Genomic DNA, 21,426 nt, shown 5'->3' with positions numbered 1-21,426 from the left:
ATTCAAAACCAAAGAATATTATTATTATTATTATTATCATAAAAAAAATGAAAATTATATTAAATATTTTTTGGAACCTTTTTTGAAGCCCTGCAGAAAAATATTTAATATTTTTCTGCAGGGCTTGCCACTGAATCTCCAAGGTTTTGTTCCTGTTCACAAACTTTGGAAAAATACTGAATATTTTTCCATAATTTGTTGCTTTAAAGTTTCAAGAATGTGAAACTTTTAATCAAATTCTTTTAAAGCAAACTCTTTTGGTGGTTTTGCATTTGAAGATAATGCAATATGCATTGCATTATCTTCAAATTCAATGCAATGTGCATTGCTTTATCTTCAAATACAATGCACATTGCAGTTATAAATTAATAACTGCAATTATTACTAAGGTAGGAGACAATAGATAAATGCACAATCACACTGATTTTCCATGTTTGTGCTTGTGTCATTTGAAAATTTCATTTTGCCTACATTATTGTACTCTGAGAACTGTTCTAAATCAAAACTGGATTTGTACTCTCAGAAATGTAGTGTCAAATTATAAAGTGGAGTGAATTGAAAATCACATTAATCAAAATCATAAATTAAAGATGCCAAGAAATTATATTCTTCTTGGTTTAATCCTTTATCTATGTGTAAGCAAACAAAGTTGGCGCATGAAATAACTTCACAACCCTTCACAACCAAGCAACTTGTATATAGAGGCTAATGACTTAACATCACTTGCCTTAGTATACCATAATGCAAAGCACAAATATTTTTGGATATGTATAATGCCATGCATCAGTGGCGCACTCAGGATTTAATCTTGGAGGGGGCTGAGTACTCAAGATTTAATCATGGGGGTGGGGGCGAGTTCAGTAGACGATTTGAGAATACACACTATGCATTGCATACGACCTATGACTGAGCATCTGTAGTGATTGTCAATACATGATACCTCTGATCTCTGGCCTGGCTAGGGCAAACAAAGTATCATCAGAGCACTACTTCTTTCGCCTTGCGTTCACAACGGTCGTGATTCCCGAGAGCTATAGGGTATTCCCACCTTATGTGACCGCTAATTCATAAGTAGTATAGAAATAGAAGACACGACACAACATAAATAAAAAAATTTAATTAGGAAAAGATTTTTGGAAAATTTTTTAGTGTTTTTTCTTTGGGTGGGGGCAGGGCCCTTGGCTGCCTCCCTGGGTGTGCCAATGCTATGCATTATGGGAAGAATCACTACCCAATCAGTTTCAACCATAAGTTAAAATTGGTTTCATCACTGTCTTGTATACAGCTTAGCGTTTTGACTAATTTTCCTCTTATTCCATATAAATTTATTTAGTTGACTTCCTACCATACCAGCTTTGTCGATTCTGTTGTCTATTTCCATATTTAATTTACCATCTTCATTAAAAATTGTGCCTAAGTTGCTGAAATGTTTTACTTGTTCTATAGGTTTTCCATTCACAATGCAGTTGATATTTTCAATGCCTCTGCCTATTTTCATTGTCTTTGTCTTTTTATTGCTTACCTTCATTCCATATCTATTACAACAGTTATTCAATTTAGCCAGGGAATCTTGCAGACTTGTACTGGATTTATTTAGAAGTACAACACCATCCACATAAAGCAAAGAGCTGATATTAATATCTCCAATTTTGATATCAGGTTTAATACTACTTTCCTTCATAATGTGATTCATAATGAATAACAGACGGTATAATGTACATCTCTATGTGACACCAGATTTAACATTAAACCATCTTCTTTTACTTACTTTAATTCTAACTGCTGACTTACAACTCAAATGAAGACTAAGTATTGCTTGATATAATGCCCAATTGACACCATATAACTGTAGCGTGTTGTTCAAGCTTCTCTCTTGGCATCCTGTCATATGCTTTTTCCAGATCTACAAAACTTAAATAACAGATCTTTGTTATATTCTCATGACTTCTCAACTACTTGTCATAAAATGAAACTACTTAACCTGAATCCGTCTTGTTCTTCACCAAGCTTCTCTTCCACAATCCGTCTCAACCGTTTCTCAGGTATACTGGCATATATCTTACCAGGAACACTCAGTAGAGAAATACCTCTGTAATTCTCACATTCAGTTTTATTTCCCTTTTTATATATATGGGTACTATGAGTGCTCTACTCCAATCATCTGGAATTTGTCCCTCTGTCCAGGCCTTCTGAGCTATGCAGTGCAGCTACTGTAAGACTTTTATCCTCCATACTTCAGCATTTCTGGTCGAATATCATCTACATGTCCAGCTGCCTTTCCACATTTCAGACTTTGGATGGCTTTTTTCTACTTCAAGCATGGATATGTATTCCCGTTTGCATGCCTGGTTAGTGTTTTTACCACTGTGCTGTCACTAATTATTTCATTTAGCAATTTACTCCATACTTCAAGACTATATCTCTTTCTCCAGTTTTCATGTCACCTTTATCATCTCTAATTCCTTTTAAAGCACTCTTTCCTCCATTTCTGAGCTTCTTCAACAACCTCCAGAATATCTTGCCACCTTCTTCACATTTATTTTCTATGTTCTCACCAAAGTCTTCCCATGACTTTTGTTTGGCTAGTTTTACACAGTGTTTAGCTTTCTTACATTTGTTCCTGGCAAATAATTATTATTTGCCAGGAACTTTTGATATGCTTTCCTTCTTTTCCTTCACTGCCTCTTTAATTTCCTGTGTCTGCCATGGAATTCTGATTTTTCTATCCTTGCAGACAACCTCACCACATGCCTCTCTTGCTGAATCAATCAGGGTTTTCTTCAAGGCATGCCACTGAATCTCCAAGGTTTGGTTCCTGTTCTCAAACTCTTTCATTTTTTCTTCAATAATCTTTGTGTATTTTAATCTACAGTTCACATCTGAGAGTTGCTCAACTTTTATTCGCTTTAAAACTTTCTTACATTTTATTCTTTTCAATTTCAATTTCAAAATTGGACCGAAAGTACTGAAACAAAGAAAGATGAATGACAGTAAAAGTGAGAAGAATGATAGCGAAAGTTGGACGCATGTTAGTCCGAAAGTACGGAAACAAAGAAAGATAAATGAGAGTGAAAGTGAGAAGAATGATAGTGAAAGTTGGACGTATGTTGGACCGAAAGTACGGAAACAAAGAAGGATGAATGAGAGGGAATGTGAGAAGAGGGGGTCGAGAGTTAGAAAGTTAGAAAGATTTAATGATAGAGAGAATGTGTCGCGAGGTTCGGAAAGTGAATTAGATTGGATGAGGCAAGAAATGAAATGGATGCGGAATGAAATTAAGAGAATTCAGGTCAAAACTATTAAAATAAATCATGATGGCATGAAAGAGTTAACGAAAGATGAGCGAGTGGCGTTATATGGCGACTCCATTATTAAAGGTGTGCTAGAGGATAAAATGCACAAGGTATGTTTTCCAGGCGGTAAAATAAGTAGAGTGATTGAGGCATTGGATATGAGGCGGGAGCGAGCAAAAGAGTTAATTGTATTAATTGGTACAAATGATTTGAGAGAGAACAAAGAACATGTCAAAATGAATGTCAAGAGACTGCTTGGAAAGATAAAAGAGAATAGTGTGACAGGAAGGGTGGTCAGTGTGTTGCCTAGGTATGATTGTGGTGAAATGAGGCGGAGAGCAAGGATTATGAATGGTATTCTGGCTGAAATGTGTGAGGAGATGGGTGTACAGTTTGTTAATGTGTGGAATGAGTTTGAGGGACGAAGTGAGCTGTATGGGAGCGATGGACTGCATTTGAGTGGTTATGGTGTGAATCGCTTGGAGAGACTGCTGCTGGAAGGTAGAGAAGTGAATAGAGAAAATGAATCAGATCGAGAGGGGAGTGATGTGGAAGAGCAGGAGAGTAAGACAGGAGAGATTGAAGAAGTGGAAATGAATGGAGAGGTGAGTGGTATGAGTATAGAAAATGAGAGAATGGGTGTGCAAGAGGAGCAGGGAAACGGGGAGGCCCAGGGTGGACAGGGATACACAGCGTGAGAAAGGTGGATGCTCCAAGAGGAGGTGAGAGCATGTGTAGGCAGGAAAGTAATGGGATGACCAGGGATCAAGAGGAAACAGATGTTGTTGCAAAGGGTTCTAAAATGAAGAAGCAGAAAGAGAAATGGCCCCAGTCCAGCATGGAGAGAGCACATCGAGTGAATGGTATCAGTGGAACTAGCTGTAGATCCAGAAATGAGTTGTTGTGTTTGTATACCAATGCTAGAAGCATAAGAAACAAGGCGGATGAAATAGTTGCACTAATTGTGTCTGTGTACCCAGAGATTGTTGGAATAAGTGAGACATGGTTAGATGAGGACGACATCCTGACAGGAATAGAGATGGAAAGGTATGATGTGTTTCGTGAGGATAGAAGGGATAAAAAGGGAAGGGGAGTGCTATTGATGATAGAGAAAGAGTTATGTCCATACAAGGTAGAGATGCAAGAGGGAAATAGGGCCAGTGGTTTTGAGGCAGTATGGTGTGAGATAGAGGTGAATAGAATCAAATACTTGGTGGGATGTTGTTATAGACCTGGTAATGTGGATGGTGGTGATAGTGAAATGTATAGTCAAATAAGCCAAGCAAATAAAAAAAGGGTGATCATTATGGGTGATTTTAATTATGGCAATATAGACTGGATTGAAGAGATAGCGACTGGAAGTAAAGAAAATGAGTTTCTTGAGTTTTTGAGGGATAACTACCTCAGACAGTATGTAACAGAGGGCACACGAGGATTAAGGGTCTTGGATTTGGTCATCTCATCGGAGGATGTAATTATAAATGAGGTGTCAAATCATCCACCAATTGGTGAAAGTGACCATAAGGTGATTACCTGGGTGGTTGCCAGCAGTGCAGGGACCCCTGTGAAAAAAGGGTATATGTGGAACTACAACGGGGGTGATTATGAAGAGCTCAGGAGACAGCTTGCAGATGTAGCATGGAATGAGGAGTTAGCTGGAAAAGAGATCAATGCAGCTTGGGGGATTTTCAAAAACTATTTAGTAGATGCAATGTCTAAATGTATACCACGGGTGAGAAGGTTAAATAAGGTAGGTGTGAGCTGGATGAATAAAGAGATTAAGCATGCAATACAGAAAAAAAAGGCATTGTGGAGACAGCATAAGAGAAGTGGAAGTAACCAATTTCATGAGGTCTACAAAGACCAGGCAAGGAGGGTGACTTGGTTGGTGAGAGTAGGTAAAGAGAGGTATGAACAGCAGTTAGCTAATGAAGCCAAAAAGAATCCTAGGGAGTTCTTTCGATATGTAGCCAGCAAAAGAAGGACTGATCATGGAAGGATGACATTGATTGGAGGAAATGGTATAAAGACAGCTGTTGCAGAATGTGTTGTGGAGATACTTAATGAGCAATTCATAAAGATCTTTCAATCTTGTGAATGTGACTTCATGGAGAGATTAAGAGCAGTTGATGATGGGGAGGAGAGACTGACTGTAAGTGAGCAAGAGGTATTTGGGGAGTTGAGTAAACTAGATGTAAATAAGGCTGTGGGACTTGATAATATATCACCACGTATTCTGAAGGAGTGTGCCAGAGAGTTGACACCTGCCTTGACATATTTTTTTAATACGAGTCTTGCACTTGGTCAAGTTCCTAAAGAGTGGAAGGAGGGCAAGATTGTGCCACTTCATAAAGGAGGTGATTGAACTCAAGCATCAAACTATAGGCCTATCTGTGTGTAAGGTGTTGTGGTTAAGTTGTTCGAGAAGCTTGTGAGAACTAGGATCCAGAGTTGGGTTGACAACAATGGTATAATCTTTGATGGACAGCATGGATTTGCTAAAGGGAGGTCATGTTTTAGTAATCTACTTACTTATTACAATAAAGTGACTGCTTCCTTGGACAGAGGAGAAGGATACACAGTAATATACTTGGATTTCGCAAAGGCTTTTGATAGAGTACCTCATGATAAGTTGACAGTCAAAAACTAGAGCAGATGGGGTTGGATATTAGATTAGTGCATTGGATTGGAGACTGGCTATCTGATAGGTATCAACAAGTTGTGTATGGGGGTGCAATATCCAGGAAAAGGAAAGTCACTAGTGGAGTGCCTCAGGGGTCTGTTTTAGGGCCATTACTATTTAACTTATATATTAATGATATTGGTGAAGATTTGGATGGAGATATTCAGTTGTTTGCAGATGATGCAAAGTTGGGACGAACCATAAAGAGTAGTGAAGATGTTGTGGCCTTGCAAGAACTTGAATAAATAGTGATTGGGCAAGCAAATGGGGATGTGAGTTCAATGTTGCAAAATGTAAAGTTTTAAAATTTGGAAAACAAAGATGGGATGCAGAATTTATGCTTGGTGAGAATATATTGTTGGAAGTAGAGGAAATAAGAGATCTGGGAGTGATAGTGGATAAGGATCTAAAATTTAGGGGACACATCGCCAAAATTGTGAAGACAACACAAAGACTTCTGGGAATGATGCGGAGGACACTGACATGTAGAAGTAGGGAGATACTTGTTCCAATGTATAAGGCTTTGATTAGGCCACACTTGGACTATTGTGCCCAGATTTGGTCACCGGGTTTTCAGAAGGATGAAGAGATGTTGGAAAGGGTCCAAAGGCGACTGACTAAGGTAGTTTCTGACCTCTGGAATGTTGAGTATGAGGAAAGATTGAAAAGATGTAATTTGCAGAGTCTCGTGGAGAGAAGGAAGAGGGGAGATATGATAGAGACCTACAAGTTGGTAAGGGGTTGTTATAGGATCAATGGTGGAGAAGTTCTACAGAGAATAGTGGGAGATCAGGGGAGAACCAGAGGTCATCCCTGGAAACTGTATAAGGAGGGTGTGAGTAAGGGAGTGAGAGGCAGGTTTTTTTCGTGCAGAGTTGTGAGTGATTGGAATGCCTTGCCTGAGAGCGTGGTGTCTGCAAGTAGTTTGAATGTGTTTAAGACACGGTATGATGAGATGTGTGTGTAAGATAAAAGGACCTCCTAGATGAGTCTTTGACTCCATGAGGTCTTGTTTAATAATAATAATAATAATATGAAATTCAATTTTATCCTGCTCAAGACTAAATGGTGATCACTTCCAATTTCAAATCCTCTGTATACTCTAGTGTCCTGCACCAGAGTGAAAACATCGCTCTGTATAACATAGTCAATGAGACTTTTCTTATTTCTTGCCTCTTCTCTCCATGTGAATTTGGACTCATTTTTATGTTGGAACATGTTAGTAATAACCAATCCATGTCCTGAGCAGAAATCCAACAGGTATCTGCCATTATTATTATTAGCTTTGCTCTTTTCTCCAAATTTTCCCAAAACATTTCTGTTTATCTGACAATCATTGTGTTAGTTGCCTTGTCTAAAGCCTCAAAAAATTCTTCCACTTTTACCTTAGTAGAACCTTCTGTGGGACCATAATCACAAATAAGTCTCATTGTCCAATTCCCCATTCTGATATTTCCCCACATCACTGTATTTGAAATTGCCTGCAATTCAAGATTAGCCTCGTATTTAGTGTTGAATACTACGGCTACTCCTTCTTTTCCTTGATTGTCATTGCCTGAATATAATATTCTGTATTCATTGCCTGAAAGATCTCACCAGTTTTTGTCTTTTTTGTTTCAGTCATGCTTATTATGTATCTAGTACTTATCCAATTCCTCAGCTATCTGCATTTCTTTGCCATTCAGTCATAGACTTAGAAACCAGCTTGCAGCAGTGAAAGGTTTTCCAGGAAGCGGGGGGGGGGGGGATGTCATTAATGCATGGGAGATCTTAAGAAAAATTCTTAAGATCTCCCATGCATTAAAAAGATCTTAAGAAAAGATCTTAATACAACAAGCAGATTGTATACCTTGAAGGTAAAGCAATTTATTTACTATTATTTTGTGACACCTCCAAGGAATCCAAAGACCCATTGAGGGAGGGCACCTGCTCTACAACTCTACATATCCATCATTTACACCAGTGCCATCTACTGCTTACCACCACCACTAGTATTTTTTGTCTGTAAATTGTGTGTGTTCTGAAGGCCGATTTGTTTATACATGGGTGAAAAACCTGAGTTTCTGGAAGAATTTGGAGTCAAATGGATGACAAAAGGAATAAAATTGGAATGGGAGAAGAAAACGACTAGGACACATCTTTTTCTTACAATACTAATCACAGGCTAGGATAGTGATTAGTATTGTAAGGAGAGAAAATTTAGAATATGAAGAGAGTGGTTTGCAATCCAAGGAGTTTTTTCGCTATGTGGCAAGTAGGTGATATTGAGTTGGGGTGTGTTTTAGGACTTGTGCCAGTAGCTGACTTGAGGGAAAACTGTCTTAGGCAGCATGTGGTAGATTAACACAAGGATAAGAGTTTTGGATATGATCATAGCAATCAGAGGATCTGATTGTCACTGAGATGTCATACTTGTCCCACTGTTGGTGAGAATGACCATGTAAAATGATAGTGGATGGATTATCTTGCTGGATGGAGATGGGAATCAGGTGACCAAACAAGATGACATGGTTGAACTATTTAATGATCACTTTATATATAGTGTGTTTCATCCTCGTACAGCAGGCTATATTCCTATACAGATAATGAGTGCTAGAAGTGAAGGAAGAGGATGTATTCCGAATACTGAGTATGCTAAATGTTTATAAGGTGGGGGGGGTAAGATGGAATTTCACGTGTTTTATAGGAATGTGCTATTAGCTTGGCTGTTTAATGAAAGTCTTGCGCAGTGGGACAGGTTCCCGGAGAGCAGAAAGAGGGTAAGATAGCAAGATAAGTACCATTGCATAAGGGTGGCAGTAAAATGGACGTATCAAACTATAGCCCTGTTTGTATTTCTTTTGCAGTTAAGATTTTGGAGAATTTGTTAAGGGCTCATATACAGAATTGAGTAGATGAGGGCAATATTATTTATGCTGACCAACATTAAAGGGTACATTTGTTTTAGTAATCTGGTAACCTTTTACAATAGAATAACAAGAGCAATGGATGAGGGTAAGGAATACACTGGAATTTTTTTTTGGATTTTTCAAAGGCAATCGACAGAGTACACGAGAAGTTGATGATTTTTAAGTTGCAACATATGGGTTTGGATATCAGGTTAGTGGACTGGATTGGTGATTGGCTCTATATATCAAGGAGTATGAAGGTTACAAGTGGAGTTTCACATTCAGTACTGGGACATCTGTTCAATGTTCTTGTCAATGATATTGTCACAGGACTATAGGGAGATGTTCAGTGTTTGCAGATGATGTGAAATTTGGGAGTTATTAGATAGTGCTGATGTTTTGGCTCTTCAAGAGGATTTGAATATGCTGAAAAGGTGGCCAAACAAATGGGAATTTCAGTTTATTCCAACTAAATATAAGGTTTTAAAATTTGGGATCCACAGATGGAACACTTGATGCTCACTTGGAAAAGATGGAGGAAGCAAGGGATTTCAGAGCGATTGTGGATATAGATTTGAAGTTCGGAGGACATATCACAAAGGTTGTTGTTAAGACATCTCAGAGAATTGCTGCAATATTGAGAAGACGGAGAACACCACATGAGATTAAAGTGTGCTGGTCCCAATGTATAAAGCTTTTATCAGATCACATTTTGGATTTTTTTTGCTTAGATCTGGTCACTGGGATTTGAAGGGAATGAAGTAACTTCAGAGAGGATGCAGAGATGAATAACAAAAATATCAGGATTGTACAATGTTGATTATGTGGACAGACTGAGGGATGCAGACTACAGATTTTGGTGGATAGAAGACAAAGGGGAGGAATATGATTGAGACATTTAAGCTATTTAAGGGTAATTATTGTGTTAACACTGAGGAGATTTTTCATGTTGTAGAACAACTTTCTTCTGGTGGTGCATGACATTATTTTACGTGTAAATTTCCTGTATTTTTAAGTGCCTCCCTAGCGCAATTGGAAGAAAGACAGCACGTTGCACCCTTCGATTAGAAAAGGTGCAAGTTCGATTCCTGCCACGATGGAAGGAATCTTTATACGAACTTTTTCGATTGAAGGTGAGTTAGCCGATCTCATACGGAAGTAGCAGGGTTTTTCATCCCGCATACAGACAAATCGACCTTTCAGAACACACAATTTACAGACAAAAAAATGCTAGTTATGGTGGTGCGGGCAGTAGATGACATTAATGTAGATGATTGGTAGCAGAGGTTCAGTGTAGTGGAGGAGACAGAGAGTTGTACAGCAGGTGTCCTCCCGTAACTCCTTGGAGGTGTCATGAATAATAACAAGGAGAAGGAGCAAGGACAAGGGGGCCATCCCTGGAAGTTGCTAAATGGAGTGGTAAGTAAAAGGGTAAGAAGTAAGTTTTTTGCATGGAGAGTGGTGGGAACATGGAATACATTGACTGAGAGAGTGATGAATGTGAAGACAGTGGATGAATTTAACGAGTGGTATGATAAACTTTGTGTTGACCACCCATGATGAGTTTTGCAACTTCATGAGGTCAGGAAATAATAATAATAATTATTTTGCACTTGGTTAGACTATAATAAATTTTGTTTAATCCTTTATCCAAGTGTAAGCAAACAAAGTTTGCACCTGAAAATATCTTCAGGACTGAGGTAAGGTAGTACAACACTTTGGCAACTTGCAGCAAAGGTGGACCAAACTCTCATCACTCCTTGTCTCAGTATCTCCCATAATGCAAAGCACATCTCCTTGCGGACATGTTTAACCAAGCGCAAAATAAACTTCCAACATCTTTCTCTAAATCCAGAGTAATATAATAATAAGGTACACCTGCTGGCAACTCGTATAGGTAAATATGACCTCTCCTATTGCTTCTGCCTAAGTATCACCACTTCTGGGTCTACCTCCCACTGATGATACTTCAATAAAGGTTGAAACCAGTATGAGTAGTGGCTCTTACCTTAATGCATAGCATTAGACATGTCCGCAAGGAGATGTGCTTTGCATTATGGGAGATACTGAGTCAAGGAGTGATGAGAGTTTGGTCCACCTTTGCTGCGATTTGCAAAAGTGTTGTACTACCTTACCTTAGTCCTGAAGATATTTTCAGGTGCAAACTTTGTTTGCTTACACTTGGATAAAGGATTAAACTAAATTTATAATAATAATCATTGTTGCATTAGTTATTCGATTTAGCTAAATTCATACTGAATTTACTTTATGTAGGCGTAAAACATGTGCATAAAGTAAAGAACTCAGTGAAATATCTCCAATTTTAATATTATGTTTGATACCATTTGCCTTCACATTGTGAACCATGTAGATGAATGTACCAATCCTCTTCCTGTCATCCTTCAGTTCTACATGCCAACTTACTGTACAAAATTTAAATATATATTCCCATAATCTCTAGACTATTTATCTTAATTTACCTGACAACACGTAATGTTTACTTGGTCTTGAAGTAAATTATATTCTTGTTTCATTCCTTTATTCAATGGGTGGCAAACTGTGCATACCAGTACTCTTGTCTTGAAGTATCTTCTTGATTATACTACTTGTATATATATATAGAGGTTGTTGTTGTTGACTTCGTGCACAAACTATTTGCATACACTTGAGTAAAGGATTAAAAGAAGAATATTTTAATCCTTTACTCAGATTAAAAAACCTGAGTTTCAGTGTATGAGATGACTATAATTCATCTCATACACTGAAACTCAGGTTTTTCATCCTGTATGCAGGCAAATTGGCCTTCAGAACACACACAATTTACAGATAAAAAATACTGTTGGTGGTGATGGACAGTGGATGGCCGTTGTGTATAGTAGGACAATTACGTAGTAGGGCAGATGGTTAGATGTGTGTGTGTCTAGGCAGTGTGGAATAGAGCCATCCTGCGATGAGACCTTGGAAGCGTCACATATAAAAAATTAAAAAAAAAATCAGCTAATGCCTTTTTATTCCCGTATATAGGGAGTAGGCGAGGCCGTTTTTTAGCCCTATCTAACTTTTGGAGACTGAGTGGGTAGTTCAATCTCCACTGGTAGCCAATCAGAGATATTTGACCCAAGGCTATCACTAATTAATCGGCATGCAGTGAAGAAGGTGGCCAGTAAGTGCCGCCATCTGGTGGTCCCTAACCCTAACACAATATTTTTAATGTCTGAAAATAGCATGGGTTCGATGGCCGATTTTCTTGAATTTACGGGACGAAAAACCAGAGTTTCCGGGGAGGGAAAACCCTCTAGCCCGTGCCAGAGATCGACTAACTCTGGAACCAGTCGAGAAAAGGCTTAGAAAAAGTTCCTCTAGTCGGCGACTAGATTCGAACGCCTTTCGTCGTGCGGTCAAGTGCTGTAGAGTGCAAACACCATTTCTACTGAGTATATTTATATTAACACTAAAGCATCTATGTACAATCAAAATAAATATATATACAACTATTTACAATATATATATTAAGATTAATTGTACATAGAATGCTTATTCTAATTGACATTTTGATTTACATTTCTTGAGGCTACTTCTACTGAGGTTATTTGTATCAACAACAGCAACTGTGTACATTTAGAAATAAATATATATACAGCTATTTACAATTTGTACATGGGCTGCTAATTCTATTAGGCATTTTCATTTACTCGTTACAATATACTTATGACACATGTTTTACAATCACTGTTTAAATAAGATACAACATCACATGCTCAATTTCTATTTTCCTTATTGTCCTATTGAATTGCTTGAGCTGTTATTTTTGTTGGTATATGTTACATAGTGATTTCAGTCTATTTATAAGTTCCATTATCAGATCAGCCTATTCTCGTTTATATATATATACATACATACATACACACACACACACATATACATACACACACACACACACATATACATATGCATACACATATATGTTAGCATTGACATTTTCCATATGTACAATTCGTTTTACATATATCTTCATTTTATATCTTTGTTCACATATTTTGGATGACTATTTTATTGACTTAATTTAAATGCACATCTTATTCTTAAAATACATACATTGCTTATGTTTTTATTTACATTTATATATGCATATATTTTGGTAGTATCTCTATATCTCATGCAGATTTTATTTTTTTGTAGGCACTCTTATTTTTACAAAAAAGAATTCCATCTTACTTTAACATTATATTGTTTGCTTAACTTAAGAGGTAAATCTGTAATTTCTTATATACGAAGTTTTCTGAATTGCAGAATTAGTTACAGGTCTATAAATGGATAATATATCCTATTAACATTTTGGGTTATTATCATGTTATGAACTTATGTTATCTGCATTTCTTACAATTGACATTTCTACCGTCCTTGTGTCTGTATATACAGGAACATATACATATTTCTGGTAGTATATCTTAATCTACATATTTATTACTAGAGTAGTATTGACTTATCTTAAGGAGTAATTTGCTATTTACTTTTCTTTTTTTTTTTCTTACACAATTAGATATACATACATATATATATATATATATATATATATATAACATTCTTATCCCTTATATATAGGTGTACCTATATATTATTATTAATATTTTTATTATTTTTTTAAACTTTTACTTATCTATTTATTTTAATTATTTTATATACATATATACTTTTTTTTTAATTTTTTAATTTTTATTTTATTTTATTTTTTTTTATTAGATTTAATATCTTGTTGTCATTATTCCTCTCGTTGTGGCGAATGAGCCCACGTTAACAGCACCTTTGTCTGGGATTATGCTTTTTGTTCAGATAGTGGGTTATCATTATTGTCTACCACTAACTACGGGGGTTCCATTATCGGTATAAGTTTTATTTTTCCTTCTTCTTCTCCTTCTTCAATTAGGCCGAGTTTCCTCCATTGCTGTGTTGTTATGCTTTTGGTTTGTGTAGTGTTTATGATAATTTCCTTTAAATAATTGTTAATTTTTGCTAGTATGTCTGGTCTGGTGTCTCTTCCGTGTATTTTGTCACATCTGTGGGACCATATTGTATACATTGTTATTATTATGATTATTAGTTCTGTTTTTTTCATTTTTTGGTTTTCCAACCAAAATAATGTGTTTTCAGAGAATGGTTGTGTCTTATGTAGGAATTTCTGTATGGTGTTCCATACTGTGAACGTTTTGCTACAGAACATCATAATATGATATATTGTTTCTGGGTCGGGACAGACATGACACTTCGCTGGGCCTTGTAGTGGGATTTTTTTTTTGCTACACACCACATTTTTGTGAGGAGACAGGCATGGTGTACTTTATAGAAGAATGTTTTGTATTTTGGTGATATTGGAAGTCGGAAAACTTTGCTAAGCACTGGACTTAGCTTAATTTCTCCTTTTCTTATTTCCCTGTGTTGGGGAGGTGGGAATGTCACTTGACTTAATGTTTTATATAGTTTTCTTGGTTTAATTGTCAGTAAGGTTTCGGTATCTGAGTGTTTCATTATATGTGTACCCTTCGGCTATACCACTTCTACTGAGCTACACAGGCCCCTTATTAATAATAATAATTTACTTTCTTATCATGGAAAACCTTTCTGCAGCCTTATCTAATATGGATCCAATTTGCTCTTCCCTAAGTTTCTCTTTCAGAATTTTACTTGCAGCTATTCTCAAGCATGCTTGAATAAATCTAACTTGAAACACTCCGTAGGGAAATTGCTTTATAAGAATTAATGTCCTACTATTTTAGAACTTTTCTTTTAATAGTTGTTAAAACTTAACTTTAGCATCATATCAGCAAAATCTGGCCAACTTAGTCCTCATATCTTTATACTGTTTCTATTTTTTTTTTTTACTTTTCCATTCTTGATATGCTTATATTTTTGTCATTAGATGAAAAATAAATAAATAAAATAATCTCCACTGCTGTACCATCCTATTTTACCATTTGAATTTCTTTTAGCAACTACTACAAGACTTGCTTCCTGAAAATTCAAACAGATTATTAGGTTGTGGCACACTTGAATTTTATCTTTCTCATAAAAATACTAATATTTCAATATTTGATTTTAATCAATATGTGAATTATTTCCAGATATCTTTATTATGCATTTTGGTCTTTACAGCTGGCTGTCAAGATTGGATTACTATACAAGCATGAGCAACTAAATGAAGCAGAATTAATTGCAGCACAAACTTTCATGATAAAATTGCATTCTGTTGTGATGAAAATCATTTACATGTATCAAGCTAACTATTTTCATAATATTAGATTTTTGTTTGAGTCACTTGGTGAGTGCCATCTAATGGTGAAGCTCATTGCATCGAGACACCTTTCAGAGAAATCAATGAACAGGATAGACAATATATTTATGTTTCTTAGTAATCCTAGTCTAGTAAACAACATGTTCAAAACTGATAGTGAACATAAGGAACTTTTAGAGGAAGTTGTCCAAGGTATGTCACAGCTGCTGAATGATGGTGTTCTGTAAATTATAAAGCCAAAATATATTAATATTTTATAAACATATCTCTATAATGTTTGAAGTGTACACTGTTTTTTAAAGAGGTAGAATCATGTTTCTTAGACATGTTTATTAAATATGTAATTTTGAATAATGACAACATTTTAATTCAATTAGCTCATGATGTCACTGTTGGATTTTTGGCAGAGCCTTTACCATCAAATGCTTTATGTCCCTCTCCTGGCATTTTTTTTTTTTTAACAGGAAGTCCTTATCTATTAATATTCTGTTTACTACTACCTCATGCAGCAGATTATCATATCATATATATGTTCTATGTATGCACACAAATTCCATGCTGTATCAGCATACTTTCAAAAATCAAATATTTCAAAATTCATCTTCTGTACTACGCATTGCATACAACTTATAACTGAGCCAGTAGCGCACTCAGGATTTAATCTTGGCGGGGGCCTGAGCACTCAAGATTTAATCTTTGGGAGGGGGGGGGAGAGTTGAGTAGACGATTTGAGAATGCACACTACATTGCATACGACCTATAACTGAGCATCTGCAGTGATTGCCAATACACGATACCCGTGATCTCCTCTGGCCTGGCTCGGGCAAACGAAGTAGCGCTCGGTCCATAAGAGCACTATTTCATTCGCCTTGCGTTCACATCGGAGGGGATTCCTGAAAGCTATAGGGTATTTCCACCTTATGTGGCCGCTAATTCATAAGTAGTATAGAAATAGAAGACACAACATAAATAAAAAAAAAAGTTTTAATTAGGAAAAGATTTTTGGAAAATTTTCTAGCGTTTTTTCCTTTTTCTTTTGGGGGTGCCAGGGCCCCTAGGCCCCCTCCCTGGGTGCGCCACTGGACTGAGCACAGAATCGGCGCTATGGTCCTTGCCGCCCGCATGTAATTTCTATCTAAGCGCCCCTGTAACGATCCGGGAGAGTGTGGTTCTTTTACGATAATAAAAATTTAAATTATTTGAAATTTCTTAAATAAATTTTGACATAACAGCCCGTGGTTAGCCTAGTGGCTTTGTGCTTCGCAACCATATGCCTGGGGAAGGAGTGTCCTAGGTTCGATTCCCGTCCACGACGTGAGGAGCTTAAGGATCTTCCTCAGCCATAGCCAAGTTAGCCGGTCTTGGGCGTCGGCAGCAGGGTTTTTTCCGCCAGTTTATCTGGGGTTTCTCATCCCGCAAGCAGGCAAACCGGCGCCGTGAACACACAGGTTACAGTCATAAATACTTACGGCAAGGAAGGCAACGGGAAACCACCTTGCTCATAATCATCTCTCCCTAGAATGGTAGCATATAGCTACCCTCCCCTGGCCGTATGGCAGATGGGAACCAGAAGAACAGCCACACGTTGGTTCACTAAATGTAACGAACCGGGGGGTATTGACTAGGCAGCAGGGTGACCACTCAGCAAAAATATTTCGTACTAACTTATGCAGGAAAAAGGTACTAGATCTCAAAAAAAAAAGAACTAGATTTTTAATTGCTTTCGTTTCATTCACTCTATTTGGGGCATTTTACGGTATTATTACTTTATTATCATAGATGAAATCAATGTAAAACCGCTAAATCAACACATGTATAATAAATATATGAAAAGAAAAGAAGTCAAAACTCACCTCACTGTAGTCATCTATGAGTCCAAGAGCTGCAGTTGTCAATCGTCATAATAGAAGTCTCGATTGTAACTCTGGCACTTCACATGTGTTAATTTACCATATAATTTTTAGTCTCATTTTTGTGTTTAAAATAATGTAATTAAATTTTCAGTTATTTATTATGCTATTTACATATATACAAGGATTCCCACTCACAAGAAAAACACTGGACGTACTTATTCATTATTTTTTTATCAGATTTTGCTAAAACTCTTCAGAAACAATAAAATCCTTGGCTGATGAATGTTTCAATTTTTCTTTTGTCAAAAGGAGTCCATTCGTCAAAGGAGTTTTATTTTTATTTTTATTTTTTTTTGAGATTTCATTGCGTGAATCTACAACCAACGCATCTTTTATAAGATAGTTACATTTAGTGCGTCCACACTGTATTTTCTTAGCAATTTCACTATTAGGAGCAATTGTTTTCAATAGAGTTGGAAGAGTATCCATAAGCCACAAAAGCAAATTGTGTTCGGCATCCAGGGCCGTTCCGTTGGTTTGCGACTCCCGAGTGCAAAATTTTTGTGCTCCCCCCCTCCTTTCCATTAAAAATTAAAGGATCCCGAAGTACAATAACACATTATGAATCATTTTATTATACTGCACATTAAGAGAAATGTATATTAAAATAAAGATAAAACACAAATAGTAAAAAAAAAACTTATTTTTATATAATAAACAAATATACTCCTGTAATGCAACATGGAACACGACAAGAAAAGAAGAAGAGACTCTCAGAATAACTCAGCGTGCAATGGAACGTAGGATTTGTAACATCAACAAAATGGAACATGTTAGAATCACAGAACTAAGAAAGAGATGAGGCATAAAAGATATGGTAACTGCAGTATATGAAAGCAGGATGAGATAGGCAGGTCACATCGCCAGATTCAGGAATAACAGATGGACATATAGAATATTCAATTGGCAACAAGAATAAAGAGACAACCAGGAAGACCACCTACAAGATGAGAAGATCCACTAGTGAAATGTATGGTGATAACATGGAAGAGAGAGAAGATCGAGATCGTTGGAGGCATCTTTGTGACCTGCACTCATGGAGAAATCCTGTGTGAAACACAGGTCCATCAAGAAGAAAACTCAAGAAATTCCTAGAATGTTTGTTCACTATGCTGAGAGCAGTGATTAAAGTAAGTTGTGTTGAAGTTCGTACCATTTATTTAACTGCCCAGCGACTCAGCCCCTCACTGAAATCTCTCGCATTCGAAGGTTACAAATATGCACTGTTCAATGTATTATTTATTTCCTTATTTTTATGAACGTGTTCGATTATATCGTCCCTAAATTGTGCCGCCCGGGTTCTTTGCACCCCTGTACGGAAGGGACCTGTCTGCATCATATGCACATAATCTGCCTCTTTAATTTATTTTCCCAACTGATATTTGGACCTGAATTTAAACAACGACTTGGGAGTTATTGTGGACAGAGAACTTAAGTTTAAAGGGCATATTGCAAAGATTGCCAAAACATCACATCAAATTACATGGTCGTTGAGGAACACACTAACAAGCAAGGATAGGGAAGTTATTGTTCCACTCTATAAGGCATTAATAAGGCCGCATTTGGACTATTGTGCACAGATCTGGTCGCCAGGATTTCTTGGTGATGCAGAAGTGGTGGAGAGGATTCAGAGGCGGGTTACAAAGATTGTTGCAGGTCTGTGGGATGTTGCTTATGAGGATAGATTGATGATCTGTGAGCTCCAAAAACTAGCTGATAGACTTAGGAGAGGAGATTTGATAGAAAAAAAAAATCAGCTAACGCCTTTTTTTATTCCCGTATACGGGAGTAGGCGAGGCCATTTAGCCCTATCTAACTTTTGGAGACCATGAGTGGGCAGTTCAATCTCCACTGGTACCCAATCAGAGACAGATGGCCCAAGGCTATCACTAATTAAGCGGTACGCAGTGAAGAGAGACAGCTCAAATGTGCCGCCATCTCGTGGTCCCTAACCCTAACACAATATATATTTTTTAATTCTGAAATAATGTGGGTTCTACGGTCGATTTTCTTGAGTTTACAGGACGAAAAACCCGAGTTTCCGGGAGGAAAAACCTGCTTGCCCATGCCAGAGATCGACTAACTCGGGAACCGGTCGAAAAAAGGCTTAGAAAAATTTCCTCTAGTCCCCGACTAGACTGGAAACCAAGCCTTCCTTCGTGCAGCCAAGCGCGGTGGTGTGCAAACGCCACATCCACTGAGCTACACAGGCTAGAGGTATTTATTATTATTATTATTATTATTATTATTATTATTATTACCACCACCACGGGCTACTCCAGGAGTCCTTAGACTCATCGAGGGAGGCCCTAAACATCATGTTCACACAGCTGTTCAACATTCTCACAGTATCTATCATACCTTGCCTTGAACTCGCTCACTGTCATAGCACCCACAACAGACTCTGGCAGCTTATTCCACTCGTTTACCACTCTAAAAGTAAAGAACCCAGCTCTAACACCCTTGCTAACCACACTCTTGCCCAGCTTCCATGGGTGTCCCCTAGTTCTCCCACCACCAGTCCTGATCTCAAAAATATCATCTGAATTAATCCTATAGAATCCTTTTAGCAATTTGAATGTCTCAATCATATCTCCCCTTTTTCGCCTATCAACTAGCTTCTGCAACCCACAAATCTTCAACCTGTCCTCATATGGTGCATTCCATAGACCTGCTATCATCTTAGTCACTCGCCTCTGGATCCTCTCAACCTCCTCCCCATCAAGAAGGAACCGAGGTGACCAAATCTGGGCACAGTAGTCGAGATGAGGTCTTATCAGGGCTCGGTACAGAGGTACAATAACTTGTTTTTCTCTGCTCGTCAAGGTATTTTTCAACAACCAAGTGAGTTGATGAGCTGATTTAGCTACTTTCGCAATGTGCCCCCTAAACTTCATCTCCCTATCCACCAACACTCCCAAGTCCCTGGCCTCATCAATCTCTTGGAGTACAGTTCCACCAATGTGGTATACTGCTGCTAATCTTTTCACTCCGAAATGCATAACCTTACATTTTGTCACATTAAATTGACATCCATTCTCCTTAGTCCAGAACTCCAATCTATCTAAGTCTTCTTGCAAGACTTTGACATCTTCTGCATTCACTATCGCCCTACCCAACTTTGCATCATCAGCGAACAAATGAACTGTCCCACTTAGACCATTCCCTATATCGTTAATGAACAGATTAAACAGCAGTGGTCCAAGAACAGAACCCTGTGGCACACCACTAGTCACAGGCCGTTTTTTGGACTCTACTCCTGAATAAACTACTCTTTGATATCTCTCCATCAACCACCCAGCTATCCATCTCACCAACCCTATATCCATTCCCATATGTTGTAGTTTACGGATTAGTATTCCATGTGGTATATTTAAATTGTTAAAGGGATTTTACAGGATTGATACTGATGATATTCTTAAGACCAGTGCAGGATGTGAGAGAATGAGGGGCCATCCCTGGAGATTGTGTAAGAGTGTGGTTAACAAGAGTGTTAGGACTAGATTTTTTACTTGGAGGGTTGTGAATGGGTGGAATGCTTTGCCAGAGGTGGTTGTGAATGCTTCAACTGTGAATGAATTTAAGGAGAGGTATGATAGGTATTGTGTAAATAATGGTTAGTGTGTCAATGTCGGGTCTCCCGCGATGAGTCTTTTGACTCCATGGAGACACCATTAAAATAATAATAATTATACCTGGTGAACGTCTTTTAGATTCTGCATTCTGCTAGTGTTTAGGAGTGTTTGCATAATGAATCAATAGACATTTGCTACCATTAATGCTTATATCAGAAAATTTACATAATGAATCAATAGACATTTGCTACCATTAATGCTTATATCAGAAAATTTACAATAAGCAGTGTGTTCTTTACTTTTACCTGAATAAATCCAGGATTTAAGAAAGGGATCCTCCAACCATTCTTCTTTGAATTTTTGCTTATATGATTTTTTCATCTTTTTAGATGAGCCTTGCAGACCTGAATTTGAATCATAATTAGCATCACTTTCACTTTTATCTGAATTACCTGTGTGAGAAGCAGTTTCTTATGAGTGGGAAGGGCTGGCATTGATATCTTCACTTTTAATAGCTTGTTTATGTACTTTCCTGACTCATGCACTACACATTTTCTCCTGAGATTTAGAATCAAATTTAAATTTAGAACGTTTTTCTTGTCACTTGTCCATGTTTAAAAGTAAAATCTAAATAATAATATTTTCGATTAAGAATTAAACAAGTTTTTGTTAATAAAATTAATAAAAACACTGGACTTATAACGCGCGAGAAGTGTTTGAACAACGAAGAATATATTTTCATTGGCTAATGCCAGTCGTTTTGCCTGAGTACGGGATCGTGGGGGGAA

General features: G+C 37.3%; 1 protein-coding gene across 2 annotated transcripts in view; it reads left to right on the top strand.

The window, feature by feature from the left end:
• Positions 1 to 16,983, top strand: part of LOC150099704 (tumor necrosis factor alpha-induced protein 8-like protein) — a 75,833-nt gene extending 58,850 nt beyond the window's left edge. For both annotated transcript variants that reach the window (XM_090404384.1, XM_090404383.1), the window contains one exon: positions 15,012 to 16,983. In XM_090404384.1, the coding sequence (XP_090260510.1) occupies positions 15,012 to 15,377 (366 nt within the window). In that variant the 3' untranslated portion in view covers positions 15,378 to 16,983. The remainder of the gene's footprint in view (positions 1 to 15,011) is intronic.
• The last annotated feature ends 4,443 nt before the right edge of the window (positions 16,984 to 21,426 follow it).

The sequence above is a fragment of the Typopeltis vanoorti genome, chromosome 14, assembly GCF_054136105.1.
Source record: "Typopeltis vanoorti isolate ZY-2024b chromosome 14, IOZ_Tvanoo_1.0, whole genome shotgun sequence".
NCBI lineage: Eukaryota > Metazoa > Arthropoda > Arachnida > Uropygi > Thelyphonidae > Typopeltis > Typopeltis vanoorti.
This window is presented reverse-complemented; position numbering and strand designations above follow the sequence as displayed.